The sequence below is a fragment of the Callospermophilus lateralis genome, chromosome 11 (assembly GCF_048772815.1).
Source record: "Callospermophilus lateralis isolate mCalLat2 chromosome 11, mCalLat2.hap1, whole genome shotgun sequence".
NCBI classification, from domain to species: domain Eukaryota; kingdom Metazoa; phylum Chordata; class Mammalia; order Rodentia; family Sciuridae; genus Callospermophilus; species Callospermophilus lateralis.
Window position 1 is genome coordinate 20,428,662 of NC_135315.1, and position 25,219 is coordinate 20,453,880.

Sequence of the window (25,219 nt, forward strand, 5' to 3'; positions counted from 1 at the left end):
GTGGGGAAGGCAGTGTGGCCCTCCGCAGAGAACTCTGGTCTCTCTAGCCCTCGGGGTGTGGTGGCAAAGGCTACCCTCTGGTCCCCTATTCCCACTTTTCTCTGTTCCCTGCACCTGGAGGGAAGATACTGCCTGGTGGAGCCCACAGCCTTTGCAGCTATGAGGAAGAGAGTGGGCCTCGGGCTTCACTAAAGCTAGTGTTCCCCACTCCAAAACAGTGGAGGTGGCACCCCCCAACTTTGTGTTGTGTTTGTGATTCTGTTTGCTTCTCCCCTGTTGCTACTTTTGCACCACCTCCCTCTCCACACCTGTAAACACTCCTGGGGAGCTGGAGATGTAGCTCAATAGTAAAGCAACCCTGAGTTCAATCTTAAGTACCAAATTAAAAAAAAAAAAAAAAGATTCTGGGTATGTCAGCTCTCCCTCACTATAAAAAAATACCTGAGAAAATCAACTTAAAAAGACAAATGGTTTATTTTGGCTCATAGTTTTGGAGGTTTCAGTCTATGACCAATTGGCCCCATTGCTTTGGGTCTGTGGTGGCACAGCACATCATGGTAGGAATGCATATAAAGAAGGCCCATTCACCTCATGTGAATGGTGGTACATGAAAGACCATGTCCCAAAGTCCCCTTCAAAGGCACACTTCCAATGACCTAGCACCTCCCACAGGCTCCACCACCTCCTAGAGGCACTAGGGGCTGGGGACCAAACCTTTAACACACTGGTATTTTGTGGGAGACATTCTAGAACTCTAGCACTTGGCAAGAGGTTGGTGCCTGTGGGGGCACTGTGGCAGGTGAGTCTGGTCCTGTCGATTCTCTCAAGCCCCACCCTATTCTCAGAAGGCTTGGGTCATCTCCATCACAGCAGGCAGAACCCAGGCAGGTGAGTGAGGGCAGATGGCCTGGCTGGCAGCTGAAGCAACTCTCTCCAAGACCCTGTGGAGATCTGAACTCAATTCCCTTTCCTCTGGCAAGAGGGAGGAGGATGGGCAGGTGGTAATGGCCGTTGGCCAGAACCAGGGAGCGGTGGGAATATCGCAGTATGGGAAATTATGCAGAAAAGTAACCCAGTCCGTGTGGTTCAGTTGAGTCCTCAAGCTCTGCTGGTTATTTGAGATCAGGGACTGTCTTTTCCACTCAACTGGGACAATGAGGTGACAGATCATCTCTCCATACCTCCCCTGCAGGCCCCTCTCCTCTCTGAACATCGACCTTCAGTGGCCCAGGGCTCCCTTTCCATGGCAAGGCCCCCCAGTTAGGCCTGGGGAGGGGGGAACCCTCTGGGAGTGGGGAGCCCCGCATAGGGGCGCTGTCTGGAGCCAGCGAGGCCAAGGCAACAGCCGGGTTTGATTCTTCTTTCTGCCCCATCCTTGGGTCAAAAGTCTTCTCCCCACAGGACACCGAAAGACCATCTCCTAAGGCATGGTTTTACCTTTTATTTGACACAAAGGAAAAAGGGATCAAGGCGCCAGTTGGCCTTTTGAATGTGCAGAGCTGTGCCCACTCCCTCCCACCCCTCAGTCCCGATTTAGCACCAGACACAAAGACTTCCATAGCCCTAAAGACCCTTTAAGCAGGTTTCCCCGCACAACCTGCCTTTTCTTCAGTTTCTTTGAGAAAGGAGCCACTCTTGGGATTGAAAGGCTGCACAAAGCCCGGCCCTGGCCCCTGGCTCCTTGGAGAAGAGAGAGGAGCAGGTGGCAGGGCTGCCCCCCTCGAACCCCTTCCCTTCTGGAGGAGTAGTCAGAATGGAGGAGGCCTGCAGAGGCCCCCAGCTGACCTATGCTCCTGAGGAGCTGCCATGACAGAGGAATGGGGGTGGGATGGTGAGGGGAAGAAAATCAAGGGCAAGTCTGAAGAGCTCAGCCTTGCTAAGAGTCCAGCACTGCAACAGGAGGCATGGGTGGGGGCCAGCAAGGGCCTAGCCAACCTCTGTCCCCAAACTGGCTTTGTAACCCAAAGTCTTAAGGGGTGGGGTTGGGGCTGGAAGAGAAAAATGGTATAAAGGTCTGAACTGTGGATTTTAACCTGGGGTCGGTGGGAGAGCAGAGTGGGCTCGTCCCACACCCCTTCAGTGGCTCCCAGAGTTATCCCAGTTGAAGGAGGGGACTGTGGGCAGGCCAGTCCCTCTGCCACTGTCCCCCCGCAGGGGCCTTTGTGTCTGAGGCCAGGCCCAGGCTCCCTGCCCTTCAGAGCTCCTCATGGACCCGCTCCTGGTCTTCATCTGACTTCAGCTTGAGTTCCTCAGCCGTGATCTTGCCATCCTGGTTGCGGTCCTGATTCTGGAACATGTCCCCTATGGTTTTCTCAGGGTCCTGCCCAGGCATGAGGCGGCCTTTGCCTTCATTCACTTGAGCCTTGATGAAGGAGGAGAACTGGGGGAGGGGAGAGCCACAGGGGGAGGGAGGTCATGGAGAGCTGTGGATGGCCTTGGGCAGGGAGGACAGCCAATGCTGTCTCCTTCTTCCCAGGCTGCCCTGTCCCCTCCCCAATTCACTAAGGCCCAGGAGAGGAGAGCGGCTGGAGTACAGCCTGGGGGACAGTCCATGACAGCCAGATGGGGCAACAGGCAAGGAAGCACAGGTGAGTGGCTCAGCCGGGGACAGCAGGTGCCTGGGGGAGGGGCAAGTGTGCACTGGGTCAGCACTAGATGCACCATGGGTGTGACTGAGCTCCTGACCCACCTCCTCTGGGGGGACCTCTCCATCTTTGTTGAGGTCCATATCTTCAAACAGGCTGGCGGGAGGGTCCTTGTGCCACACAAACAGGTAGCCCGTGGGCAGTCCGTCCTCCCGGGACACTAGCTCCACCTCAAACAGCAACACAGCGCTGCCAGGAACCCCCCGGGCTGGAGGGGGGAGAGGGGAGCAGAGAAAGGTCCCATTGAGGACACGCCGGGCTCAGTTTCCCTTCTTAGGAACTGGAAAGCAGGGCATGGGAGGAAAGCGTCGCTGACCCTCCCTCCAGCCACAGAGCCCGGAGACAGGACTCAGGCCTCGGCCCCTCACCTCCGCTCTCTCCATGTGCCAGGTGCGGAGGCACAACCAGCTGCCGCCTCTCTCCCACACACATGCCCTGCAAGCCTGTGTCCAGACCCTCGATCACCTTGTTGGCCCCCAGGGTGGCCTCCTGGGGAGCCCCAAAGTCATGGCTAGGGGAAAGTAGATGCCCAGGTTAGCATCAGTCCTTGTCCCCTGCCAGTTTCCCCAAAGTGGGCCCAGGACAAGCCCTCAATTCCAGAGTGGCACCTGGTGCCCACCCAACAGCCCAGTACAGGGTCCCCACGGGGCCTAGGACGGCCCAGAGGGCTCCCCCTTCAGTTTCCCCTGTCCCCCTGCCAGCCTCCCCTGCCCTCCCCTGGGGAGTGATCTCATCTTCCACAGAGGGTGGGACTCAGTAGCTTACCAGCAAGCGAAAGGCCCTGGGTTCACCCCTAGTACCAAAAATGATAATAAAGTAAAATAATCTCATGGCCCTCGGCTCTTGATGCTCACTGAAGGCAGCAAGAGACGCCATGACCGAGAACGAGGAGCCGGAGTCAGGGGTGCTGCTTGAGCACTGCCCACGCCTGCGCCCACCCACCTGCCCAGCCCTGGCCCTGCCCCGGACCCACGAGGAGAAGAGCCTGGTGCCATCCAGCAGAGAGCAGTTGTAGTGGTAGCGAATAAAGTCCCCAAGCTTTGAGGTCTCATTGCAGCTCTCAGGGGGCCGGGACAGCGTCTTGATTTCTACTGGATCCGCAGGGTTGTGGAAGTCGATTACATGCACATCGAAGATGAGCACAGCGGAGCCAGGGATCTTGTCTCCTGAGGCCAAATGGGGGAGGGGGTCAGCTCGGGTCCATCCTGATGTTTCCTATATGTTGCTGTTGGGTGTTGAGGTGAGGGGCAGGGACAGGGGAGGAAAGCCCTTTTCCCCTTGTGGCTTTGCAAACTCCCTGTAACTTAACCCCCCTAATCAACACGATTAGGCCCACTTCACAGGTGAGGATACTGAGGCTTCCAGCACAACTGGGCCTCCAATCCAGGGGCTCTGTGGTTCCTGGGGCTCTGCTGGGTCTGTTCTTTCATAAAGCCACCCTCTGACCCCAAACTTGGGAGTTGGCTGTGCTTTCCATTTATGAGAGGGGGCAGTGGGGACGGTCTGGAGGAAGCGGATGGAATCTGGTGATCAGCCATAAATAAATGCGTTTCTGTGAGGAGAGGTGGAACAGAGGCTTAGGGAGGAGAGTTGGGAGCAGTGGAGGGGGTGCCTCGGGAATAACCTTACCAGTCCCATTCTCCCCATAGGCGAGGTGTGGGGGGACGGTGATCCTCCGGCGCTCCCCTATGCACACGCCCTGCAGCCCCTGGTCCATCCCCGGGATGATGTAACCCTGCCCGATATAGGTATTGTAGGTGTGGTTGCGGGAGTAGCTGCAATAGAAGGCAGGGAGGGGCAGGGAGGGAGTCAAAGGGACCCCCGACCCCTTACAGGGGACCTCCCAGCCCCCACCTCCCTACTCAGATCCCCTCTGACCTGGAATCAAAGAGGGTGCCGTCCATCAGGGAGCCGTTGTAGTGGTACCGCATGAAGTCCCCCGCCTTGGCTCTCCGGACACAGCCTGGGGGTAGCTCCAGCGTCTCTAGCTGGACAGTGTCCTTTGGGTTGTGGACATCGATCAGTAGGACATGAAAGACCAGGGAGGCCTGCGGGGGGATCACAGTCCCTGGGGAGGGGATAGGACTTGAACCATACAAGCCGGCAGCCAACTGAGGCTCAGGAAGGCTTTCCTGACCCCTTCTCTTCCACCTGTGGCTGTTTCTTGTTCTTTTTATGAGAACTGAGTTGCGTTTTCCCCAAAGCCACCATCGGTTTTGTGAACCAGAATAAAGCAACCCTTCTTAGAAGAACCATCACCAAGGGCTAGATCTCTTCCCTACTTTCCTCCTTGGCCGGATGCCCTGGTGTACTGTAGTACATAACCTGAACAACTGTACGTGGAGCCCTGGTTTTCCTTCTTATGGAGAATTCTCCCAAGCCCCTCTCTGCCCTTACCGTAGCCTTTCTCGCCATAGGCCAGGAATGGAGGGATGATGATCTTCCTTTTCTCACCAGGACACATGCCCAGCAGCCCTTGGTCCATGCCCTTGATCAGCCAACCAGAGCCAACGTAGGTGTCATAAGTACCGCCCCTGCTGTAGCTGTGAAGAATTAGGTAGAGGTGGCGCTGCTGGAGGTGAGAAGAGGATGGGCCTGGGCTCCTTCGCCCCGGCCACAGTGTCTGATGCCTCAGGGTCCCCTTCTGGCCCCTACCTGGTGTCGAAGGTGGTGCCATCCAGCAGAGTGCCATTGTAGTGGTAGCGGACAAAGTCGGTGTCCTGCACCATGCGGGGGCAGTGAGGCGGGCGAAGCAAGATGCTCACCTGGACCGTGTCTGCCTTGTTCCACACGTCCAGCAGGACCACGTCGAAGTACAGGGTGGCGTCTGGGGGGATTAGCCCCGCTGTGGGGCAGAGCGGAAGGAGCCCAGTTGCAGTAGCCCGGAGGGTGGGGGTTGGGGTGGGTGGGCAGGTCTGAGGGTCTAGCTGTGCCTCCCCCGGCTGCAGATTCCCCCCTTCCCAGCCAAGCTATCTCCTGCCCAGGGTCCCAGTTTCTTTCTCCTGTCATCCCAGAGGCATCGATGGAAACTCTGGTCATTAGAGCCACCACTACTCAGACTGTGTGCACTGGGACCTCGGCCAAGCCACCCCCTAGCTGAACTTCAGATTTCTGACCTGGGGTCTCTGATTCTGCCTCTTGGCCTCCCCTTCCCCAAGCCTGTGCCCAGCTTCCTCACCCACACCGATGCTGCCGTAGCCCAGGTGGGGGGGCACGATGAGTCGTCGCCGCTCGTTGACACACATGCCCATGAGGCCGCGGTCCATGCCAGTGATGAGGCGCCCCACGCCCACTACGATGGCTACCAAGGTGCTGCGGTCATAGCTGGGGGGAGGGAGGGGACAGATAGGAGACAGTGACCTCAGGTGTGCACAGGTGAGGGCACATGGTCCCATACATGAGCAGAGGTGCATACCCCATGCATGATGTCCCCTCCCCCATACACAGGGTGGACACACACATGCTCCTCACACAAGGCCTCTCCAGGTCTTCCTCCTAGGCTGCCGCCTGGGAAGTACCTGAGGAAGCCAGGGCCTTTTATTCCCCGGGGTGGCGAGCAGTGTACAGGCCTGCCTGCAGCTTCTGCTTGCTGACAGTAACAGAGTGGTGAGCACAGTATGGAGGGCAGAGCATTTATTGAGTGCTTGCTATATGCCAGATTAAATGCTTGGCCCTTTTTATTCACTATCTTATTGAATTCTTGTTCTATGGGACAGACATTATTATTTTCACTTTTCTTTCTTTCTTTTGGTGGTGGCGGGGGTAATTTGGGATCAAATTCAGGGGTGCTTCGAGCCAAATCCCCAGCCTTTTTTTATATTTTATTTTGAGACAGGGTCTCATTAAGTTGCTTAGGGCCTTGCTAAATTGCTGAGCCTGGCCTTGTGCTTGTGATCCTCCTGCCTCAGCCTTGGAATCCCAGCTATTCAGGATGCTGAGATGGGAGGCTCAAAAGTTCAAGGCCAACCTGGGGAATTTAGGGAGACTCTGCTTCCAAAAAGAAAGAAACAAACAAAAATAGTGTTAGAGATGAGCTCAGTGGTAGAGCACCCCTGGGTTCAATTCCCAGTTCAAACAAAAGGAAGAGGAGAGAGAGAGGAGGAGGAAAGAGAGGAGGAGGAGAAAGAAAGAAAAAGAAAGGTTTCTAAACTCAGCACTTATGAATTAGGCCCTAGCCAGGCTCCCAGAGTTCACCAAAGAGAGCAGCTTCCGACTCCCAGTCCCTCCCAAACTCCTAGCTGTCCAGGGCTCAATGCTGTGCCTACACCTGGCTTTGCCCTCTGAGCAGGTTTTACTCTGGTCTGTTTCCTTCACAATGCTGAAATGAAGGTTCAAGCTCTGCACAAAATTTCTACAAGTTAAACAGCTTCAGGTCGTGTGGTTTCCCACAGAGTTAAGACTAATATGTATGGTGTTTTTTTTGGTACTGGGGATTGAACCTGGGGTGCTTTACTACTGTGCCACATCCCTAGTTCATTTTGGTTTTTTAGTTGACACAGGGTCTTGCGTAAGTTGCTGAGAGTCTGGTTAAGTTGCTGAGACTAGTCTTGAACTTGAGATCTTCCTGCCTTAGCCTCCCAAATTGCTAGGATTACAGGTGGGCACCATGGTACCTGGCTGCTAATGTATACTGAAGTCATAAGGACTATAGGTACTATGAGAAGTCCACTATCACCATCTGGTCTGATCATTAGCCTTAGGAAGGAGACACTATTCTTATGTCCATTCAAAACTGAAGCTTTAAAAGACAAAATTCCTTATCCAACACTGTGGCCTATATTTGAACTAGGGTCTTAAGTTTTTGCCCGATGTGCCTCCAAGGTCAAGGTCACTAATACTTTGTGGCCTAGTGTATGTTTTGGAAAAGGGGTGACTTCTCTGTGGTGTGAGGCATTGTGTGTGATGGGACCTAAGGTTTACCCTGGAGGCTGGCACACAGCCTGCTCTAATGCCCCCTCCCCCACCCAAAGTGGACTTTGGGAAGGCCTGGGTCATACCAGAAGTCTGTGTTCAAGCCCTAAGACTGGCAAGACGGGTGATAGTACTGGCCTGGTAGAGGTAAAATGGAGGAGGTGAGGGTTCAGGTTCCAGGATGTCCAGAGAGACATGAAAACCCTCCAAGATGCCCAGGGTAGCATGTCTGACTGTGTGACACGTGGACAGAACAGACCATGGCACCTAGCTATGCCCTCCTCCTAGAACCATCCTACTGCCTTATTTTAATGCCCACCTGGCTTTATCCCCACCCCAGCTGTTGAAGACCTCCATCCTCCAAATAAAAAGGTTTACTGCCTCCTCTCTAACCACAAAAGCAAAGAAAACTGGGTGTGGAACAAGATAGGGGCCTGGGTAGGAGGAAAGACAGGGGGGTCCCCTTCTGAGAGACCACAGGAGGGTTCACATTCTCCTCCAGCCATTCCCTTCCCCCAACATTGCGGACCAGAGCACTCCCTCATCAACGGCAGGTAAATGGAGCCCTTCACTTTGATCATCAAATACTTTGGGGGACATGGAGAACTTGGGTGAAAAGAACTGGGGTACAGGTGAAGGCTTAGAATTTGAGGCAGGGCTTGTTTTTGAGGAGATGGATATCTGGGACCCCCGCCCCCACCCCCGATGTTTGGGCTTGGGGGACCATGAAGTGAAGGCCCAGATTGCGAGCTTGAAAGGGGAAGCAAGGAAAAACCCCAGGTCCCAGGAGCCGGGGGTCAGGAAAGGCATGATGAGCCTGGGACACCCACCCCTTTACCTCGAGTCAAACTTCTTGCCGTCCTCGAAAGTGCCATTGTAGTGGTAACGTACAAAATCCCCCATCTGCACCTCCCGGGGACAGGACCTGGGAACGTGGTACCTCTCGATGACCACATCTTCCAGGGGGCCCCCGGCCGGGCTGGCGCGGCCCAGCCCCCTCCCCAAGGCCTGCAGCAGCAGCAGCAATTGCAGCAGGGAGAGCCGGCGGAAGGTGTGGCTGGGGGATCCCGCAGGGAACATGGTGCTCGAGCAAGGCCAGCGGGCAGTGAGGGCGAATGAGGGAACGAAGGAACTGCGGCCGCCAACCTCCTTCCACCCCCTCCGAGGGCTGGCTCCCCCCCTTCCGTCCTTCCCCACCCCCGCCCTGGCTGGTCCACGTGGAATGGGGGCTGGGGAGACGGAGCTGGCCGGGCGGGGTGGCGATGGCCGTGGGATAGGAGGAGGGGGCAAAGCTGAGAGTTTGGAGTCCCAGGAATCGGCCACAGGAACTCCGGATCCTCCTCCTCCCGTCTCCACTCGGAGCTGAGACTCGGGCCTGGCCGGGAAGGAGGTTCGGGGAAAGATGAGAAGTCTGAGTGGCCTTAAAAAAAAAAAAAAAAGTATAAGAAAAAGAAAAGTTCAGACTTTTTTCCAGAGCTCCTGGGTCCTAAAGCCGGGCCGAGAAATCCCTCGCTTCTTTCACTGACACCCTCAAATTAAGGGCCCTCTGGGTGGGTGGAGAGGGCCGGATTCTGGGGGGCATTTCAGTGTTTTCCCCACTCCAGCTGTCCTCCAAGAGAGGCTTCTCTGCAAAGCAGTTTTGTCCTGAAAAAGTTAGACTGTAAGAATTTTGTCGCACGGGATGGAGCTCGATCGAGTGGGCGGTGGTAGCCGTGGAAGGTGCGAAGGGTAAAGCCGGTGTGTGATTCCCTACCCGGGAGGGGGTAAAGCGATGAGAACTCTTGGAGGGTGCAGAAGGGGCCCTGGAAGGGAAGACCGGGTTCCTGGGCTTGCACTGAGCCTGGGCAGAGTAGGGGGTATAGGTGGCACCTCCCTCCGCTTCTAGAGCTTAAGGTGGGGGCGTTGTGGGAGGGAGGAGAGGGGATTTTTGAGCTCCCATCTCCAGCGCTAAGCGCGCGCCTACCCATCAGCACCCCATCTGCCAAGGGAAGACCCCCATGGGCAGGAGGTCGGGCCAATGTGGTGCACTCGGGAGACTATTGGACTCTCCAAAAAAGAAGGGGGCCGCGACCCCGCCCTTCCCCGCCTTCCTCCTGTGGATGCGGGGCGCTAAGACCCAGCAGGCACGCGGCGGGGTCCTGGCCCATCCAGCTGCCCGCGGGGCCAGGCGCTCTCTGCTCGGGGAGCCCGGGCGCGGCGGGGGCATGGCTTGGGCGGCGAGGGCGCTGCTGTGGCTGCTGCTGGGCAGCGCCGGGGCTCAGTATGAGAAGTACAGCTTCCGGGGCTTCCCGCCGGAGGACCTGATGCCGCTGGCCGCGGCCTACGGCCACGCTCTGGAGCAGTACGAGGGCGAGAGCTGGCGCGAGAGCGCGCGCTACCTGGAGGCGGCGCTGCGGCTGCACCGGCTGCTGCGCGACAGCGAGGCCTTCTGCCACGCCAACTGCAGCGGTCCGGCGTCGCCCGCCGCCTCGCAGCCCTGGCCCGCGTCGGGCCCCGACGGCGGCGGCGAAGACTGGGCGCGTGAGCTGCGGCTCTTCGGCCACGTCCTGGAACGGGCCGCCTGTCTGCGGCGCTGCAAGCGGACGCTGCCCGCCTTCCAGGTGCCCTACCCGCCTCGCCAGCTGCTGCGCGACTTCCAGAGCCGCCTGCCCTACCAGTACCTGCATTATGCGCTCTTCAAGGTGGGCATCCGCCCAGCCCGCCCGGGGGCGCGTCCCCAATTCGGCGTCGAGTTTCTTGGCTGCTCGCAGGAGCCTGGCCTCTCCCTGGGCTGCGGGCTCGGGCCCCACTCACCCGCTGTTCTTCACGCCCCCACCAGGCTAACCGGCTGGAGAAGGCCGTCGCCGCGGCCTACACCTTCCTCCAGAGGAACCCGAAGCACGAGCTGACCGCCAAGTATCTCAGCTACTACCGGGGAATGCTGGACGTCGCTGATGAGTCCCTTACGGACCTAGAGGCCCAGCCCTACGAGGTGGGCTGGAGGGGCAGCGGGAGGATTGACGCTCCTTGCTGCACCCTCGTTGCACCCTCGCACCTCTGGTAGAGCGTGTAGAGAAAGGAAAGGAGATGTCGGGTTCCCCTGACTCCCCCTGGCATTCTCCCTCCAGGCGGTGTTTCTCCGAGCTGTGAAGCTCTACAACAGCGGGGACTTCCGCAGCAGCACCGAGGACATGGAGCGTGCCTTGGCCGAATACCTGGCTGTCTTTGCCCGGTGTCTGGCTGGCTGTGAGGGAGCCCAGGAGCAGGTGGACTTCAAGGACTTCTACCCAGCCATAGCAGGTATCCCCCACCCAGATGGCTGTGGGCATCCCTTGCACCACGTGCGCTGCATTCCAGAAGCCTAAGGTCCCTTAACACAAATGCTCATTAGATGCACATTTATGGAGCGGCTATTAAAGTGCTCAGGGTAGCTGGATGTGATGGCCACACACCTGTAATGCCATTGCTAGGAGGCCTAGGCAGGAGGATCGAAAGTTCGAGACCAACCTCTGCAACTTGGCAGAGGCTCTAAGCAATTTAGGACGACCCTGTCAAATAAAAAATAAAAAGGGCTGGGGATGTGGCTCAGTGATTAAACACCTAGCCGGGGTAGGGATGTAGCTTTGTGGTAAAAAAGAAGAGGAAAAAAAAATAAAGAAAAGGCTCTTGAGCTGAACCGGAATAAGACATTTGCTCAGCCCTCAGAACCCTTCAATCTGCTGAGAGAGATGCTGGGTTCAGAGGGCTTATCCAGGTGTGTCCAAGATGCTAGGCATGGGTACAGAGATGCAGTGACATCCCAGAAGGGTCTGGGAAGGTTGGGTACACAGGCCTTCCAAGGAGAGGGCAATGCAGACTGGAAGATGCTCAGTAGATGCCCAGCAGGTGTGTGCAAAAAGCAATTGGGGTGAGAAATCACACCTAGTCTCTGGATCCCTAACCCTGAGTTCCCTCAAACAGGAGGATAAGATTGTTGTTAGCTTCTGTGTGTGGGCTTCAGTCCTGTCTCCAACCTCACCTGCCATTCTCCCAGAACTCCCTCTGGCTTGGGGTGGGATTTGAGGTGAGAGTAGTAAGTAGTCCCCAGTCTGGACTCCTGCTGTATGCCAGGCATTTCACCAGTTCATTATTTCATGTGATTGCAGCAACAGGGCATTCTTTGGAGAGAGAAGCAGGCTCAGTAGGCAGAGCTGGGGTCTGGAGTCTTCCCCACCAGTGGGATGTAGCTGCTTACCCTAGTACCTCACTGCTGCCTCCACCCCCAGATCTCTTTGCAGAGTCCCTGCAGTGCAAGGTGGATTGTGAAACTAATTTGACCCCCAACGTGGGCGGCTACTTCGTGGAAAAATTCGTGGCCACCATGTATCACTACCTGCAGTTTGCCTACTACAAATGTGAGCCTGCTGGGTGGGCTGGGCAGGGGAGGAAGGGGTGTAGATAGCATTGGGGGCCTCCTGGAGTCGTGGGGAGCTACCCAGCAGATTGAAAACCTGGTTGAGGAGCCGGGTGAGGTGTCGCACATCTGTAATTCCAGTAGCTCGGGAGGCTGAGGCAGGAGGGTCGTGAGTTCAAAGCCAACCTCAGCAAAAGCAAGGCACTAAGCAACTCATTGAGACCCTGTCTCTAAATAAAATACAAAATAGGGCTGGGGATGTGGCTCAGCAGTCGAGTGCCCCAGAGTTCAATCCCTGGTGAGAGAGAGAGAGAGAGAGAAAACCTGGATGATAAGGAGGAAAGGCTGGGGGTGGTGAGAGTTGGGGAAAGAACCTGAGGGTCTAGGGTGGGTGAGGTTTTGAGTGGGAATAGAAGGCAGCTATGGGGAACAATTAGAGAGCCCTTAGGGTCTTGACCAGGTAGCCACACAATACTAAGCACTGGGCACTTGGTAAAGCCCTCCTCATTGATCCTCTCACCAATCCCGTGCAGTTGGCATTACTGAACCCGCTTTTCAGATGAAGAAATGGAGGCTCACAGAGGGCATGGGGCTATTAGATCCATAACTAATAGAAAGCAGTACCAGGACTTGGTGGCTCTTCTCTCTGGAGAGAAATCCCGCCATCACCTGGGGCTATATGGACAGCCCTGGGGTTCCTGCAACATGGAGATGCCAAGCTTCAGATACAGGGCAGAACAGAGGGGCTCAGGACCAAGGTGCCTGGAGACCTTTCCTGTGGACAGACAGAAGAAAGGTTGAGGGCCTCTAGTTCCCAGTGTCATCGTTCTCCCTCCGGTTGTAAAACCATATTCAGCTCCTCTGTGCCTCAGACTTGTATGTAAAATGGGAATGAGGCTTAAATGAATCACACGGGACCTGGCACCCAGGAAGCAGTACATGCTAGTTTGCATTATTATTAGGTGGGAGGAGCCCAACAGGCACTGTGGCGGGCATCTGGGGAGCAGGGGCTGAATTGGGAGAGGGTGTGTAGGGTGGCCTAGGTGGGCTGTCCCTCTGGGGCCACTCCTTACTGTTCTGCCTGCAGTGAACGACGTGCGCCAGGCTGCCCGCAGCGCCGCCAGCTACATGCTCTTCGACCCCAAGGACAGTGTCATGCAGCAGAACCTGGTGTATTACCGCTTCCACCGTGCACGCTGGGGCCTGGAAGAGGAGGACTTCCAGCCCCGGGAGGTGGGCACCACTTTCCCGAAGCACTAATCACCGCACATGCAGTTTTGCAGTATGATGGAAAACCCCCCTGGCTTCAATGGAAGGCTTAAGACGGGGAGGGGAAAGAGTGAATATGGGCCATGTTAGAGTCTGGGGTCAAAGCCACCTGTGGCTGGGTGGTCCTTGGAATATCACTGACCCTTTCTGAATCTGCTGCCTCCCCTGCAAACTGGGGGTGGTACCATGCCCAGGATGTAGGAGGGGTGAAATCATGTGACTGTAGCTGCCTGCTCTCTGCTGCCTTTGTCGCCCTCATTGCAGACCTTTGACCTTCTTCCTCAGGGACCCCTTGCCTGAGCCAACTGAGGGAACCCTGTAATCTAGGGCAAGGCTGGCAAACGTGGGGCATGTGGTGCCACTCCTGCTTTCTTCGCCAGTGGCAGACACTGCTCATGGCTTTAGGCACGCTTCCTCTGAGAGCCTCAGAATCCTTCTCAACCCAGCACTCCAAATAGCTACAATTATTTGATCAGGATATGTTTCCTGATCCTTGAGCTAGAAAAAGGCCAGTGGGCCCAGATCCTGGGAGGCCTGTCTCCATGCCATCCAAGTCCCCCTTTGCCCCTTCCTTTTCCCAGGAGGCCACACTATACCACAACCAGACAGCCGAGCTGCGGGAGCTGCTGGAGTTCACACGCATGTACCTGCAGTCAGATGACGAGGTGAGTGGCTCCTTCCCTCCAGGCTAGGCCGTGACAGGGACACCCTGGGCCTTTTCCTGGAGCCACTGTATGTGACAGCTCAGTCCCCGCTGTCATGAAGCAGGAGAAGTTAGCTTGTCTCTTCTCTGTACTCTTTTTTTCTCCCCACCTCTGTGTTCCCAGTGTCCCTTCTACACCTGTCCCAGGCCTGGAGGCCCTTGCTGCATGTCCCGGCTCTCTTCTGGGCTTGCACTACCTACTGTGACCTTCCTGGCCACATGGCCTGAATCTGGAGTTATTTACAGCCCTGGTTCATCTCCTCCCTGGCCCCCTCCTCCAGCCAGTCTCCTGAGGAGTGTGCTCCAGGACAGGGGACCAGATTATTATTCCTGACTCTGCCACTGTGCCTGGCCCAGGGCTGGTGCTCAGCAACTGAGTCTGAGTGACCAGTGAATGCTGGATGCCAGGAAGGAGGAGCCACAGTGCATTACATTGATTCAGAATGACGGTCTGGCAGCTTGACCTTCTCTGAGGTCTTGCTCTAGTGCTAGTTTATTCATCTCTCCTTCGTATACGTGCCTGCAGTGGGTTCAGGGCATGGTCTACACTGTCAGCCCCAGCTTAGGTGCTAGTCAGACCTGGTTCCACTGCTTCCTGATTGGGTGGCCTCCAGCAGGTCTTAGGTAACCTTTATACTTTTGTTTCTTCATCCATTGAATGGGGAGAACAATACCCTTTACATTTTGTTGTGAAATTAAATGAAATCAAGTATGCAAAATTCTTAATACAGAGCCTGCACATAGTAAGTGCTCATGAATGGTAGTCACTTGGATCTCGTGTGACCTGCTGTTTGCTAGACACTAGGCTTGGGGCTGGGGTAAGTTGATGAAAGGTACAATCCCTTCTCCAAGTGATCTCTTGGGGGAGCACAAACTGCTGTCGGAGAGGTCTGCATGGGGCACCAGAGGAGGCTCCCAGTCCAGTCAGGGTCATCAACCAGGGCTTCACCCTGGAGCTGACTTCTGGTTTTGGAGCAGCTACCCAGGCCAGGAGAGCAAAGGTGTTCCTGGCAGGACAACAGCACAAGCAAACACTCTGTGAGGACTGCAACAGACTTGCCAGGGTGGTTCTGGTTAAAAGAAGAGTTGAGATGAGGGGGATGCTGACGGACACTGATTCTCTGTGGGTAGGGCCCCATGCATACGCTCAAGGAAGGGCAGATTGGGAATTGGACTCACATGGAAGGACCCTTACATCCTTCTTGTGTTAGGTCTTTTTTTTTTTTTTAATATTCATTTTTTAGTGGTAGTTGGACACAATAGCTTTATTTTATTTATTTTTATGTGGTGCTGAGGATGGAGCCCAGGGCCCCACACGTGCTAGGCGAGCGCTCTACCACTGAACTCCAGCCCCAGCCCCTTGTGTTAGATCTTGACACTGGGGGACGGAGGCTCATGGAGAGATGGGGAGTGAGGTTCTCAGAGACAGGGAGTCCATCTGGGCTTGGGCCTGCTGCGAACCAGCTCCTCTCCTAACCCTGGGTTTCTCTAGATGGAATTGGAGGAGACAGAAGTGACCCCGGAACCCAAGGAACCCCCATCTGACGCTGAGTTTGAGGGGGAAGGTGACTACGAGGAGGGCCTCTATGCTGACTGGTGGCAGGAGCCAGATGCCAAGGGTGATGAGGCTGAGGCTGGTCAGTGCTGGGTCCTAGTGGAGAGGGTGGGGATGCAGTTTGGGAATACAGGGTGGGGATACAGTTTAGGGTGGAGATGGGGGGCACATGTACCTATCCACTGCATTATGGAGCCAATGGAATGTGTGGGTACCAGGATACACCTCCCTCAGGGGCTTCCAGCCTATTGGCAACCCCTGTCCTAGAGTGGGGACAAGCTGAGACCTGTTCCTGGGGTGGCTCAGTCCTACCTGGGTGGCTAAGGCTCCTAAGGATGGTACCTGGCACCTGCTGGAGGTGGGCAGGGCTAACCCCAATTTTTCTCTTCCTTTTCAGAGCCAGAGCCTGAACTGGCATGAGAAAGGGGTCACCCCGCACCCCATTAGAGTTTGGGGAGCCTGGACAGCAGCAAGAACTATTTATTAAAAACTTAAAATGGACACAGCTGACTAGGCCCCCGTCCTGCCCCACTGTGAGCGACGGTCCACAGACTCCATCTGGCCTTTTCTGTCTGTGGACCACAGATGGTGCTGGTGCTGCAGGTGGGCAGAGGGGCCAGCAGAGGTTCCTCTTCCTCCCCACTGCTCCCCCAACCTGGACAGTCTCCCAGAGAAGTGCTGGCTCTGACTGGAGTCTCAGCCAGAGGTGCAGAGGGACAGTGGGGTTGTGAAGAGCACTGGACCAGGAGTCCTGGGAATTCTGTGACATGACAGCTGGTGCTTAATAAACGTTTTATTGTTAAACGAATCGCAGTGCCTGGGAGTCCAGTCTCCCCGAGGCTGAGTTGTGAGCTCTCTTCCATGTGTGTCCATCTCCCCTCACCCACATGATGGGTACAGTGTGGCCCTGGCCGGTCCTCTGCACAGCAGGGTTCTGTGAGTGGCAGGCCATGAGCAGCACATGATCTTAGATCTGCCACCAGGGGGCGCGAGGACACAGGCTTCCCTGAAGCCTTGGGAAGATGATCTCAGCTGTCCAAGAAGGGATGTGTTTTCCTAGTTAGGCACCACTACTGGGGCACAGGACAATGTGGGGAGGGGGGTCAAGGACATTTACCTGAAATTTTTACAGCAGAGGTTCCCTAGAGTCAGCCAGCATGCCCTTCCCTGCCCTCTGGTCATTCTCCAGCTGGTAGAGGCCCCAGCTCAGCTCCCAGAGGAGCCTTAGGAAGATAGCTTGATGCCCACAGCCCTCTGCACTGGCTCTGCGGAGCAGGAGTCCAGAGGTGGGGGGTACCCAGTAGCACTGTCACTTCCCTTCCCCATCACCACTTCACAGCAGGACAGTAGGGGCCCCTCCAGGAGGACAAAAGGCCAAGGCCAGCTGGGTGATCTCCACATTGCTGGATTCCCAGAAGGCAGGGTGGCAGAAGCCTATTGCTACTAAGGGTGGAGGCAGCCCTGGGAAGCTGAGTTCTTGCTGCCATACTCTCGCTCTCTCCTCCGATCGGCCAGGTGACCTGGCCCCGGTCCTGCCCACCTCTGCCCAAGAGGACTGTCTCACCTGAACCCCTCCCCTAGGCCTTGGTCCACTTGGGTGTGGGAAGGCCAGAGTCTCTGTCTCTGGAACAAGGGCTGGGTCCCGGTGAAGGGCTTGGTCACCTCCCTCCTCCCTTTTCCTCTCTTCTCCCTGCTATAGGTGGGTCTGCTGTGGGAGCATTTCCCGACAACTCCCAGGTGGCAGGGTGGCCCTGCCCACCCCACCCCTTCCAAGCTGCTGTGTTGTCAGCGTCCAGTGAGGACCCGCCCCTGCTTCTGGGAGGGACTGCCCTCCAGGGCTGGCACCAAAGTGAGCAGGGAGCCGGCTGTGTGATGTGTTTCAGCGTGTCTGTGCAGCTGCGTGCTGCTGTGAGCAGGAGTTTTGGAATCTGGATGGCGGCTGGGCGTGGGTCTGAAAGTGCCTGTAGCCAGAGCGTGAAGGCCTCTGGGTTTGTACATGCAGGGATGTGGGGGTCTGGCTCAGGGGTGCATATGTCTGAGGACATCCCTGGTAATCCCATGGATGACTGAGTGTGTCTCCACACAGGGTATTTGAGTGTGCATGTGCATGAGTGTGTGTGTGTGTGTTTTGAGGGATTTATTTATTCAATACCCATTTATTAGGCACTTACTATGTAGGTGCTGTAGGTGCTGGGCAAACAACCCTGGACAAAGCAGGTCATACACTCTGTCTGGTCAGAATTATGTTTCAGTGGAAAGACAGGCAGTGGGGCTGGGGATATAGCTCGGTTGGTAGAGTGCTTGCCTTGCGTACACAAGGTCATGGGTTCAATCCCCAGCACCACAAAAAAAAAAAAAAAAAAAAAAAGCAGTGAACAGTGTTATTATCTCAGGTACCTGAGATGGGAAAGTAGAGGCAGGAAAGGGCTTCAGAGTCTTAGGGACTGCGACTGCAGCTTGTGCTGATCAGCATGTTCCAGTGTGCATCTGTGAGTATGTCTCTGAGTGTGTGGTGGTAATTCAGTGTGTGTGTGGATAATGTCCCTTCCTAGGCACCTCACATCCAGGCCTTCAGCTAGTCCCATGTGCCTTAGTCAGCTGCCCTTTCCTAGGCAGCCACTAGGGCCCCTCCCACCCCTCCCTGATGCCAGCGTCTCTCCATCACCCCCCAGCCAGCCAGCTCCCCAAACCGGTGAGACTGAGCCAGCCAGTGTCAGCTTGGGCCCTCCAGCCCATCCTCCCAACCCCACCCAGTGCAGACGCCTGGCCTCCTCCAAGTCTGTCTCTCTCCTCCCCCTCCCTCCTGACACCCCATCCAGCACTTCTGTACTCCTAGAATCCATTATAGGTTAGGGATGGCCAAAGGGCACTGGGATGCTGATCTCACACAACAGAGCCCAACTCAGAGGCCCCAGAGTTATCCCTGACCCAGAAAGACCCCATCCTAAGGAAAGCATAGCTACTGCGATGTATTGAGTCCCCTACTGTGTGCCAGGCCTCAAAGCTGTCTTGTATCAATTCCCCTTTCTCCAGGGGAGGAACTAGAAGCAACTAGTCAAAGTTCCTGAAGTGGTTGGCTGAGCTGGGTTTGGGTTTTTTCTCCCTAAATGGAGAGAAGGCCTGGCTCTTGGTATTGGTCTCCTCCCCTTAGCTGTCTGCTGGGGCCAGGGAGAGGACTGCAGGTGTGGGGACTAAGCCCCCCAGTGTGCAGCTCAGTGAGGGAGGTGAGGAGTCTGAAAAGGGCAGGAGGAGGAGAAAAAGGAAGGAGGAAGGAGAAGGGAGGGAGGGAGGCTGAGGGGGAGCTCCTTCCACCCTTATGATCAGCTCTATGGGGTGTGGGCCTGATGTTAGGGGGCCTGGGGACAGAGTTGCTGGGATCACTAAGGACAGGAACTTCCTGAATCCTCAGACTGAAGGTGGGGGAGGAGAGAGTCCCATGGGCTCTCTCAAAATTCCAGTAAATTTCAATGGAAGAAATTCCCTTCTTAGATTTGAAAACATAATTCTTTCTTTTTTTTGTTTTAATATTTTTTAGTTGTAGTTGGACACAACACCTTTATTTTATCTATTTATTTATTTATCTATTTATTTATTTATTCGCGGTCCTGAAGATCAAACCAGGGCCTCCCACTTGCTAGGGGAGTGCTCTACCACTGAGCCACGACCCCAGCCCCTGAAAACATAATCCTTGAAGCCTCACCCTAGTGCTCCCTGTCTGTGGGAGAAGAGGATTTCCCCTGTGGGCAACAAGGGGCCCCTTTGGTCAGAAGTCTGTGTCTGATGGGTGCTAGGGCCAATAGTTTAAGCTGAGTGGGGAGGTCCTCATGACCACAGGACCCACACCCTCCACAGTTTCCCACTCTGGGGACTTCCTCCAGGCCTTCTTTTGGACAGCCCTTGGCGGATGGTCCTGATTTAATGGATGGGGAAACTGAGGTTCAGAGTCTAGTTGAATCTCCTGCCTGGGGCTCCTTCTGTGTTAGGCTGGATAAGCCCTGCCTGACCCCCTTCATAATCAAGTTCCAAGGTGACTTGGGGATTCGATGGAAGTGTGCTAGGGATCTGGGCAGACCACTGGAGCCAGCCCTGGCCTGAATCTCAGGCCCAACCTATGGACACATCACCCCATAATCACCACCTGCCTGGGCCCCAGCTGGCGCCGGGGTACCTGGATAGCATCTCTTCTGTCCCCTCAAACAGCCCTTGGGATAGGAGCACCTCTCTAGCCCATGACTCAGGTGAGGAAACTGAAAGAAGGGGAAGGAGGATGCTTGCTTACCCTCCCGCCACATACACACCCTGGAAGAACTCACTAGGACGGTCTTAAGCAAAGGAGAGGCCCAGGTGGAGAGAGCTTGACATTTTCCATTTTGGGTCACCTTTTTCATTTTCTTTTCAGAAAAAAAAAGCACAATGTTATATCCCTGGGGTAAAATAAGAGATGGCCAAAGCTGATCTCCTGTGCCCTTATCCACTTGGCTAAACATTCCTGACCTCCCTGGAGGAAGAGGCTGGAAGGGGGAGGTTTACCCAGTCTAAGTGGGGAGTCTGGCTTTTCTCCCAGGTCCTGGGAGGTGTGGGGAGTAGGGGTCACTTATGGGCCCCATAGCCCTAGATGACCTCCCATGAAATTTTTTTTGTTATCTCTGAATGAGGTTATTCACCCAGTCAAGAGACAGGGGCAGGACTGAAGTCAGAAATGGCTTGTCATATGGTCACATGACCTTAACCTTTAGCACAGTTATTTTGATAACCTTATTTTGTTTATTTACTTATTTATTTATTTAAATACATCAGTATCTTCAAAAATGGAAATGTCGCTGGTCTTGAGCCCTGTCCCCTGACCTCACACATACTGGGGTCCAGCTGGCTTCTAACACACTTATCAACAGCCTGGTCTGGGCCTCCCCATCCCCCACACTTGCTGCCCCTCCACCCACCACTTCCAGGTTCTCTGTTGGTGCCATAAATTACCCATGAGCTGTAAGTTGGCTGCTGCTTCAACTGGAGGCTGAAGTCCTGATGAAATATTTAAGGCCCTCAATTCCCTGGGCACTGTGGGATGGGCGGGCCCCCAAGTCCTGCCCCAGTTCCCACTAAAGTGGAGTCAGTGGCTGAGAGGGTGGGGTGGGGAAGGGTCTTTTTGCATAATTGATTGCTCTGGCTCTGGGTGGGGGTGGTGCGATTGGTAGTGGTTTAGAGGAAATGAGGACTAGGATACCGCTTTGGATCCTGAGGAGGGCAAGTTGGCCCCCGGGAGCCACCCTCCCTTTGGTCTGTCCACCAGTGAGCCCAAGACCTTAGGGCCCCAGCTGACAAGATCAAACCTGGAGAAGAGTTAGCGCTGGTCTCCTCCCCCACGGAGCCCCACCTTCACTGCCATGGAAAGAGACCTAAACAGAGGCAAAGGTTAAAGTCCGGGCCCTGCCAGGACTCTGCTCCTGTGGACTTTGAGAAGTCCCTCTCTGGGCTCCAGCCTCAGTTTCCTCATGTGTGCAGGGGACAGGGGCTCCACTTAGACCACCCCTTTCTTCTCTGCTCATAAACTCTCCACAGGTGGGAGAGAAACTTGCATGTGGTGTGTGTGTGTGCGCACATGCGCGTGCACATGTGTGCGCGTGTGCGCGTGCCCCAGGGAGGGGCAGCCTCTCCTCTTGGTGGAAAGGGCGCCTTGTCAGGGCAGGTATCTCTCCTGGCTTGTGGCAGGGAGGGAGGGGCAGGCAGGCTGGCATAGCGGGTGGGGCCCCAGCTGTGTCAGCCTGTGTAAGGAGTCTCTCAAGCCAGGAGCAGGAAGCAGGGTGACTCAGGTGGCAATGTCTCGCTCACCCCTCCCCGCCAAAAAAAATCACAGTTGAGGGAGGGGCACGGAGGGCCAGTAAGTCCTGGAATTGCATGCTGGTGGGGTGGTGGTGGTGGGTTAGGGCCGGTAAGGGGCCACCCTGGGGACAGATGTTGCCTGGAGAGGTCTTGACCCCCTCTCACCTCTTCCTCCCCCACCACTGGTACTGAGCCCTGTTCTGTACTATTTCTGGCCCGTCCTATCTCTGTTTTCTTGTCTCCCTGTTTTCCTTTTGGCATTCGATCCAGGTCCACACGCCTTGCCAGAGAAGTGCTGCTGGAGCTACCTCTGTAATTAGCAGCCGTCCATGGCTGGGCATAGCCCACAGGACTGGCTGTGGGCAGCCTGGGACCTCAAGGCTCCTCCCCTGGACAAATGGCAGCAAAAGAGGCAGAAGCCACCCAGCTTTCCTCCTCTGGCTCAGCTCTAGGCAATATGGGGTCCCCTCCAGCAGCTGACTTTGGGAGCAGGTATGGAGCTCCCCAGACCTGAAGAGCTCATCCTAAGCAAGTCAGTGGGCAGGGGAAGTTGGAAGTCCACACACCATAGATCTGTAGGAGTTCCAAAGCAAGCTATCCAACTGTTAAATAAGCCATCCCTGCGGCAAGTACAATTCCACAATAAGGGAAAGGCCAGGGGGGACTTAGAATTCTTACAATCTTTGTCAAACCATGGTAGCCTCAGGGAGAATGCTCCCCAGCCCCCCGCACATGCATTAATACTCCTGCTGGCTTGTCCAGGCTGTGTCCTTCCTTCTACCTCTGCCATATTGTCCTTGTCACTCCTTTGTCATAAGTGTGCACATATCATCAAAGTGCTTCTGAGAGGAAGGACCAAGGTGAGGGACCCTGTGGGCCTAGAAGCAGGGCAGGGCAAGAAGTCAAGGGTTCCTAGTACCTAGTAGCAGTTTAGAAGTATGAGGTTTAGAAGGGACCTGCATTCTGTGTAGGCTTCTTGCTTTGTCCTTGTGTGGAGGGTCACAACACTGGGAGGGCCAGGGTGGGGTCTTTTCAAAGGTCAGGTCTCAGGATGCTTCTGTCCCTGGGGTGAGAACTGGCCATGCCAAACGGTCTCTAAAGCTTTGTATTGCCTTTAATTCAGGTCTGCCCCCACCCCAGGAAGAAATGCCCGCTATCAGTTCTCCTTGATGCTGCTGCAAAGCCAGGGGAGAGTCACCGTCATTATTCTGCTGTTTGGCAAGCCAGCTCTTCACCCTGTCTTCCTTTCTAGAAATTGCCATCTCTTAGGCCACCTGAGGCAAAAGAGGAGGGAAGAGTTTGTGCATATGTGTGTGTGCACACGTGCGCATGCTTAAGTGCCTTCTGTAGGTCCAAATCTCTGCCTGTCTCTGTTTGGGGAAGGGGCCTTACAGCATAAAGATTACGTTCAAATAAAGAACAGAAACTCTTCCATCTCCTTATATGGCCCAGAGGCTTGGTAGAGAATGAGGGGAAGTGACATAAGCAGAGGAAGTGGCCTCGCTGTCCTGGACACTGGCTGATTGATGTTTAGCTTACTCTGGAAAAGTTCTATTCGCCTGTAATCCCAGTGATTCTGGAGGCTGAGGCAGGAGGATCACAAGTTCAAAGCCAGCCTCAGCAAAGTAGTGAGACCCTAAGCAACTTAGTGAGACCCTGTGTCCAAAAAAAAAAAAAAAAAAAAAAAGGCTCGGGATGTGTCTCAGTGGTTAAGCACCCCTGGGTTAATCCCTGGCACCAAAAAAGAAAAGTGCTTCCCCAGCCAACAGCCCTCCTTGGACCCTTTGTTACCAGTTACTTAGGTCTCTTGGACAGCTTAGGCTGGCACCTGGACTTGACTCTAAGGCCCCAGAAAGCCACAGATTTGAGTTAGCCACATGTGTTCTTGGTGGCCTGAGGACTGTGCTCCTACTGATTGCCAGTCAAGAGAAATAAGGTTAAACTGAAGAAATATGAATCAAGGCTAGACATCAGCTTGACATCAGAAGGAACTTAGCCTTGTTAGAATAAGGAGACTAGGGAGGTTGGAGAATCTCTTGTTCTGGAGATCTCTCAGAGAAATCCCTGCTTCTCCCCAATTTTCCTGGGAATTGAACCCAGGGGTGCTCAACCAATGAGCCACACCCCCAGCCTTTTTTTCTATCTTATTTAGGGACAGGGTCTCACTGAACTGCTTAGGGCCCTGCTAAATTGCTGAGGTGATCCTTCTGCCTCAGCCTCCTGAGCCGCTGGGATTACAAAATGGTGCCCAGAAAGAAATCGTTTGCTTTTAAAGGCTTGGAGGCAGGGGATTGGGTAAGATGACCTTGTACTCTTTCCTTCAAGTTCAAGCTACAAGAGAAACTGTGGTAGCAACACTTATCCCTGGGTACCTCCTCTCCCCCATTAGATCAAATCCCCTTCTTTTTGTTTTTTTGTTTTGTTTTCTTTTCTTGTATTGAGAATGTAATCCAGGGGCACCTTCCCACTGAGCGGACTAATTCTTTTTGCTTTTTCTTTTGAGATAGGGTCTCTCTAGGTTGCTGAGGATCTTACTAAATTGGTGAGGTTGGCTTAGAATTTGAGATCCTGCCTCAGCCTCCTGAGACACTGACTTCTGCTGTGCCAGGCAGTCAGACAGCTGATCCTAAGAAAGACCATTCTCTATATTCTCAGATATGGGTGAGTCCTTAGTGCCTGGTAGGCACAAAGTAGGAGTTTAGGAAATGAATAGGAAATTGATCTGGGAGGAGACAACTTTAATCTATCTTTACTGCTGCTGTGGTAGAGTCTACTCAATCCTAGCCTGTGAGTTTAGCTTTTGGGTTGCTGTATTGTGACATGCTCCATGCTAAGCAGGCACCAGGGGATTCTGGGGACACACACACACACACACACACACACACACACACACACACACACACAGGCTTTATTCCAAAACCTCGTCTGCCAAGAGTGGTGGTGCTCGCCTGTAATCACAGGAGGCTGGGAAGGCTGAGGCAGGAGGATCTCAAATTCAAGGCCAGGCTGGGCAATTTAGAGAGATCCTATCTCAAAATAAAAGATAAAAAGGGCCCAGGATGTTGCTCAGTGGCAAAGCACCCCTGGTTCAATCCCCATTAGGAAAAAAAAAAAAAAAAGCAAAAATCCCCAAAGCCTCATTTCCATCCGCCCATTCCAGCTGGCTCCTCTACCCCTCTCTGCAGTCACCCAGCCCTCTCCTACCTGTTTGCTGAAGTCAGGGGAAAGAGGAGGATGTGAAGCTAGCTTGGGGCTGGGAAGATGGGAGGTGTGGGGGAGGGGGAGGAGGTGGTACCCGGACAGCAGCAGGAGTTTAGGATGGTGACCTCTTTCCCTCTGAGCCATGGACCTGGCCACTGTACTGTGTAGCAAGATGGCAGGCAGGTGGTTAGGGCCAGGGTAAGGCAGGGATAGAGACACTGAGGTAAGCTGGAGGAGGGCAGTGGCACTGGCGTGTGAGATAGCAACTGGATCCAGGATGTGGATGTCTCCTGGCCTCTTCCAGGAAGGCCTCTTGGATAGCACAACCTTAGAAGAGAGCATAAGCTATCATTCCTTCCAAGCTTGCTGCACCTAATCCAATTCTCCCTGCTCACATTGGACATGTCAGGTTTTTTTTTTTTTTTTTTCTTTCTTTTTTTTTTTTTGTGTGTGTGTGTGCTTGGAATTGAACCCAGGGCTTTGGGCATGTGAGGCAAGTGCTCTACCAACTGAGCTATATCCCAAGCTCTGTGCTTATATGGGGCTATACAGCTTTTTTTGAAGGAGGATCTTTTTTTTTCTTTTTCTTTTGGTGGGGTACCAGGGATTGAACTAAGGGCACTTTACTACTGAGCTGCATCCCCAGTCCTATTTTTTTTGTATTTTACTTACAGACAGGATCTCACCGAGTTGCTTAGTGCCTAACTTTTGCTGAGGCTGGCTTTAAACTTGAGATCCTCCTGCCT

General features: G+C 54.6%; 2 protein-coding genes across 2 annotated transcripts; one reads left to right on the plus strand and one right to left on the minus strand.

The window, feature by feature from the left end:
- Positions 1-1,546: 1,546 nt before the first annotated feature.
- On the minus strand, positions 1,547-8,949 carry Fkbp10 (FKBP prolyl isomerase 10). Its single transcript, XM_076869893.1, has 10 exons — positions 8,395-8,949; positions 5,824-5,969; positions 5,301-5,490; positions 5,043-5,188; positions 4,524-4,713; positions 4,275-4,420; positions 3,619-3,811; positions 3,014-3,156; positions 2,690-2,853; positions 1,547-2,380 (listed from the first exon to the last, which is right to left on the minus strand). Exons 1-10 carry the CDS (start codon positions 8,634-8,636, stop codon positions 2,195-2,197), a joined length of 1,746 nt encoding a protein of 581 aa, XP_076726008.1. The 5' UTR covers positions 8,637-8,949; the 3' UTR covers positions 1,547-2,194.
- Positions 8,950-9,357: 408 nt separating this feature from the next.
- P3h4 (prolyl 3-hydroxylase family member 4 (inactive)) lies at positions 9,358-16,230 on the plus strand. The gene is made up of 8 exons (XM_076870056.1): positions 9,358-10,237; positions 10,375-10,527; positions 10,664-10,835; positions 11,801-11,929; positions 13,016-13,161; positions 13,779-13,862; positions 15,393-15,537; positions 15,853-16,230. The coding sequence occupies exons 1-8, from the start codon at positions 9,554-9,556 to the stop codon at positions 15,873-15,875; spliced, it is 1,536 nt and encodes a 511-aa protein (XP_076726171.1). The 5' UTR covers positions 9,358-9,553; the 3' UTR covers positions 15,876-16,230.
- Positions 16,231-25,219: the final 8,989 nt, after the last annotated feature.

Bases quoted from the DNA above. Each gene is read 5' to 3' on its own strand.
- P3h4 (XM_076870056.1), top strand. From the start codon at position 9,554: ATGGGCAGGAGGTCGGGCCAATGTGGTGCACTCGGGAGACTATTGGAC. The intron at 10,238-10,374 runs GTGGGCATCCGC...CGCCCCCACCAG, and splicing joins TGCATTATGCGCTCTTCAAG to GCTAACCGGCTGGAGAAGGC. The intron at 10,836-11,800 runs GTATCCCCCACC...CTCCACCCCCAG, and splicing joins CTTCTACCCAGCCATAGCAG to ATCTCTTTGCAGAGTCCCTG.
- Fkbp10 (XM_076869893.1), bottom strand. From the start codon at position 8,636: ATGTTCCCTGCGGGATCCCCCAGCCACACCTTCCGCCGGCTCTCCCTG. The intron at 4,714-5,042 runs GTAAGGGCAGAG...TCCCCTCCCCAG, and splicing joins CTATGGCGAGAAAGGCTACG to GGACTGTGATCCCCCCGCAG. The intron at 4,421-4,523 runs GTCAGAGGGGAT...CTTCTATTGCAG, and splicing joins GGCACCCTCTTTGATTCCAG to CTACTCCCGCAACCACACCT.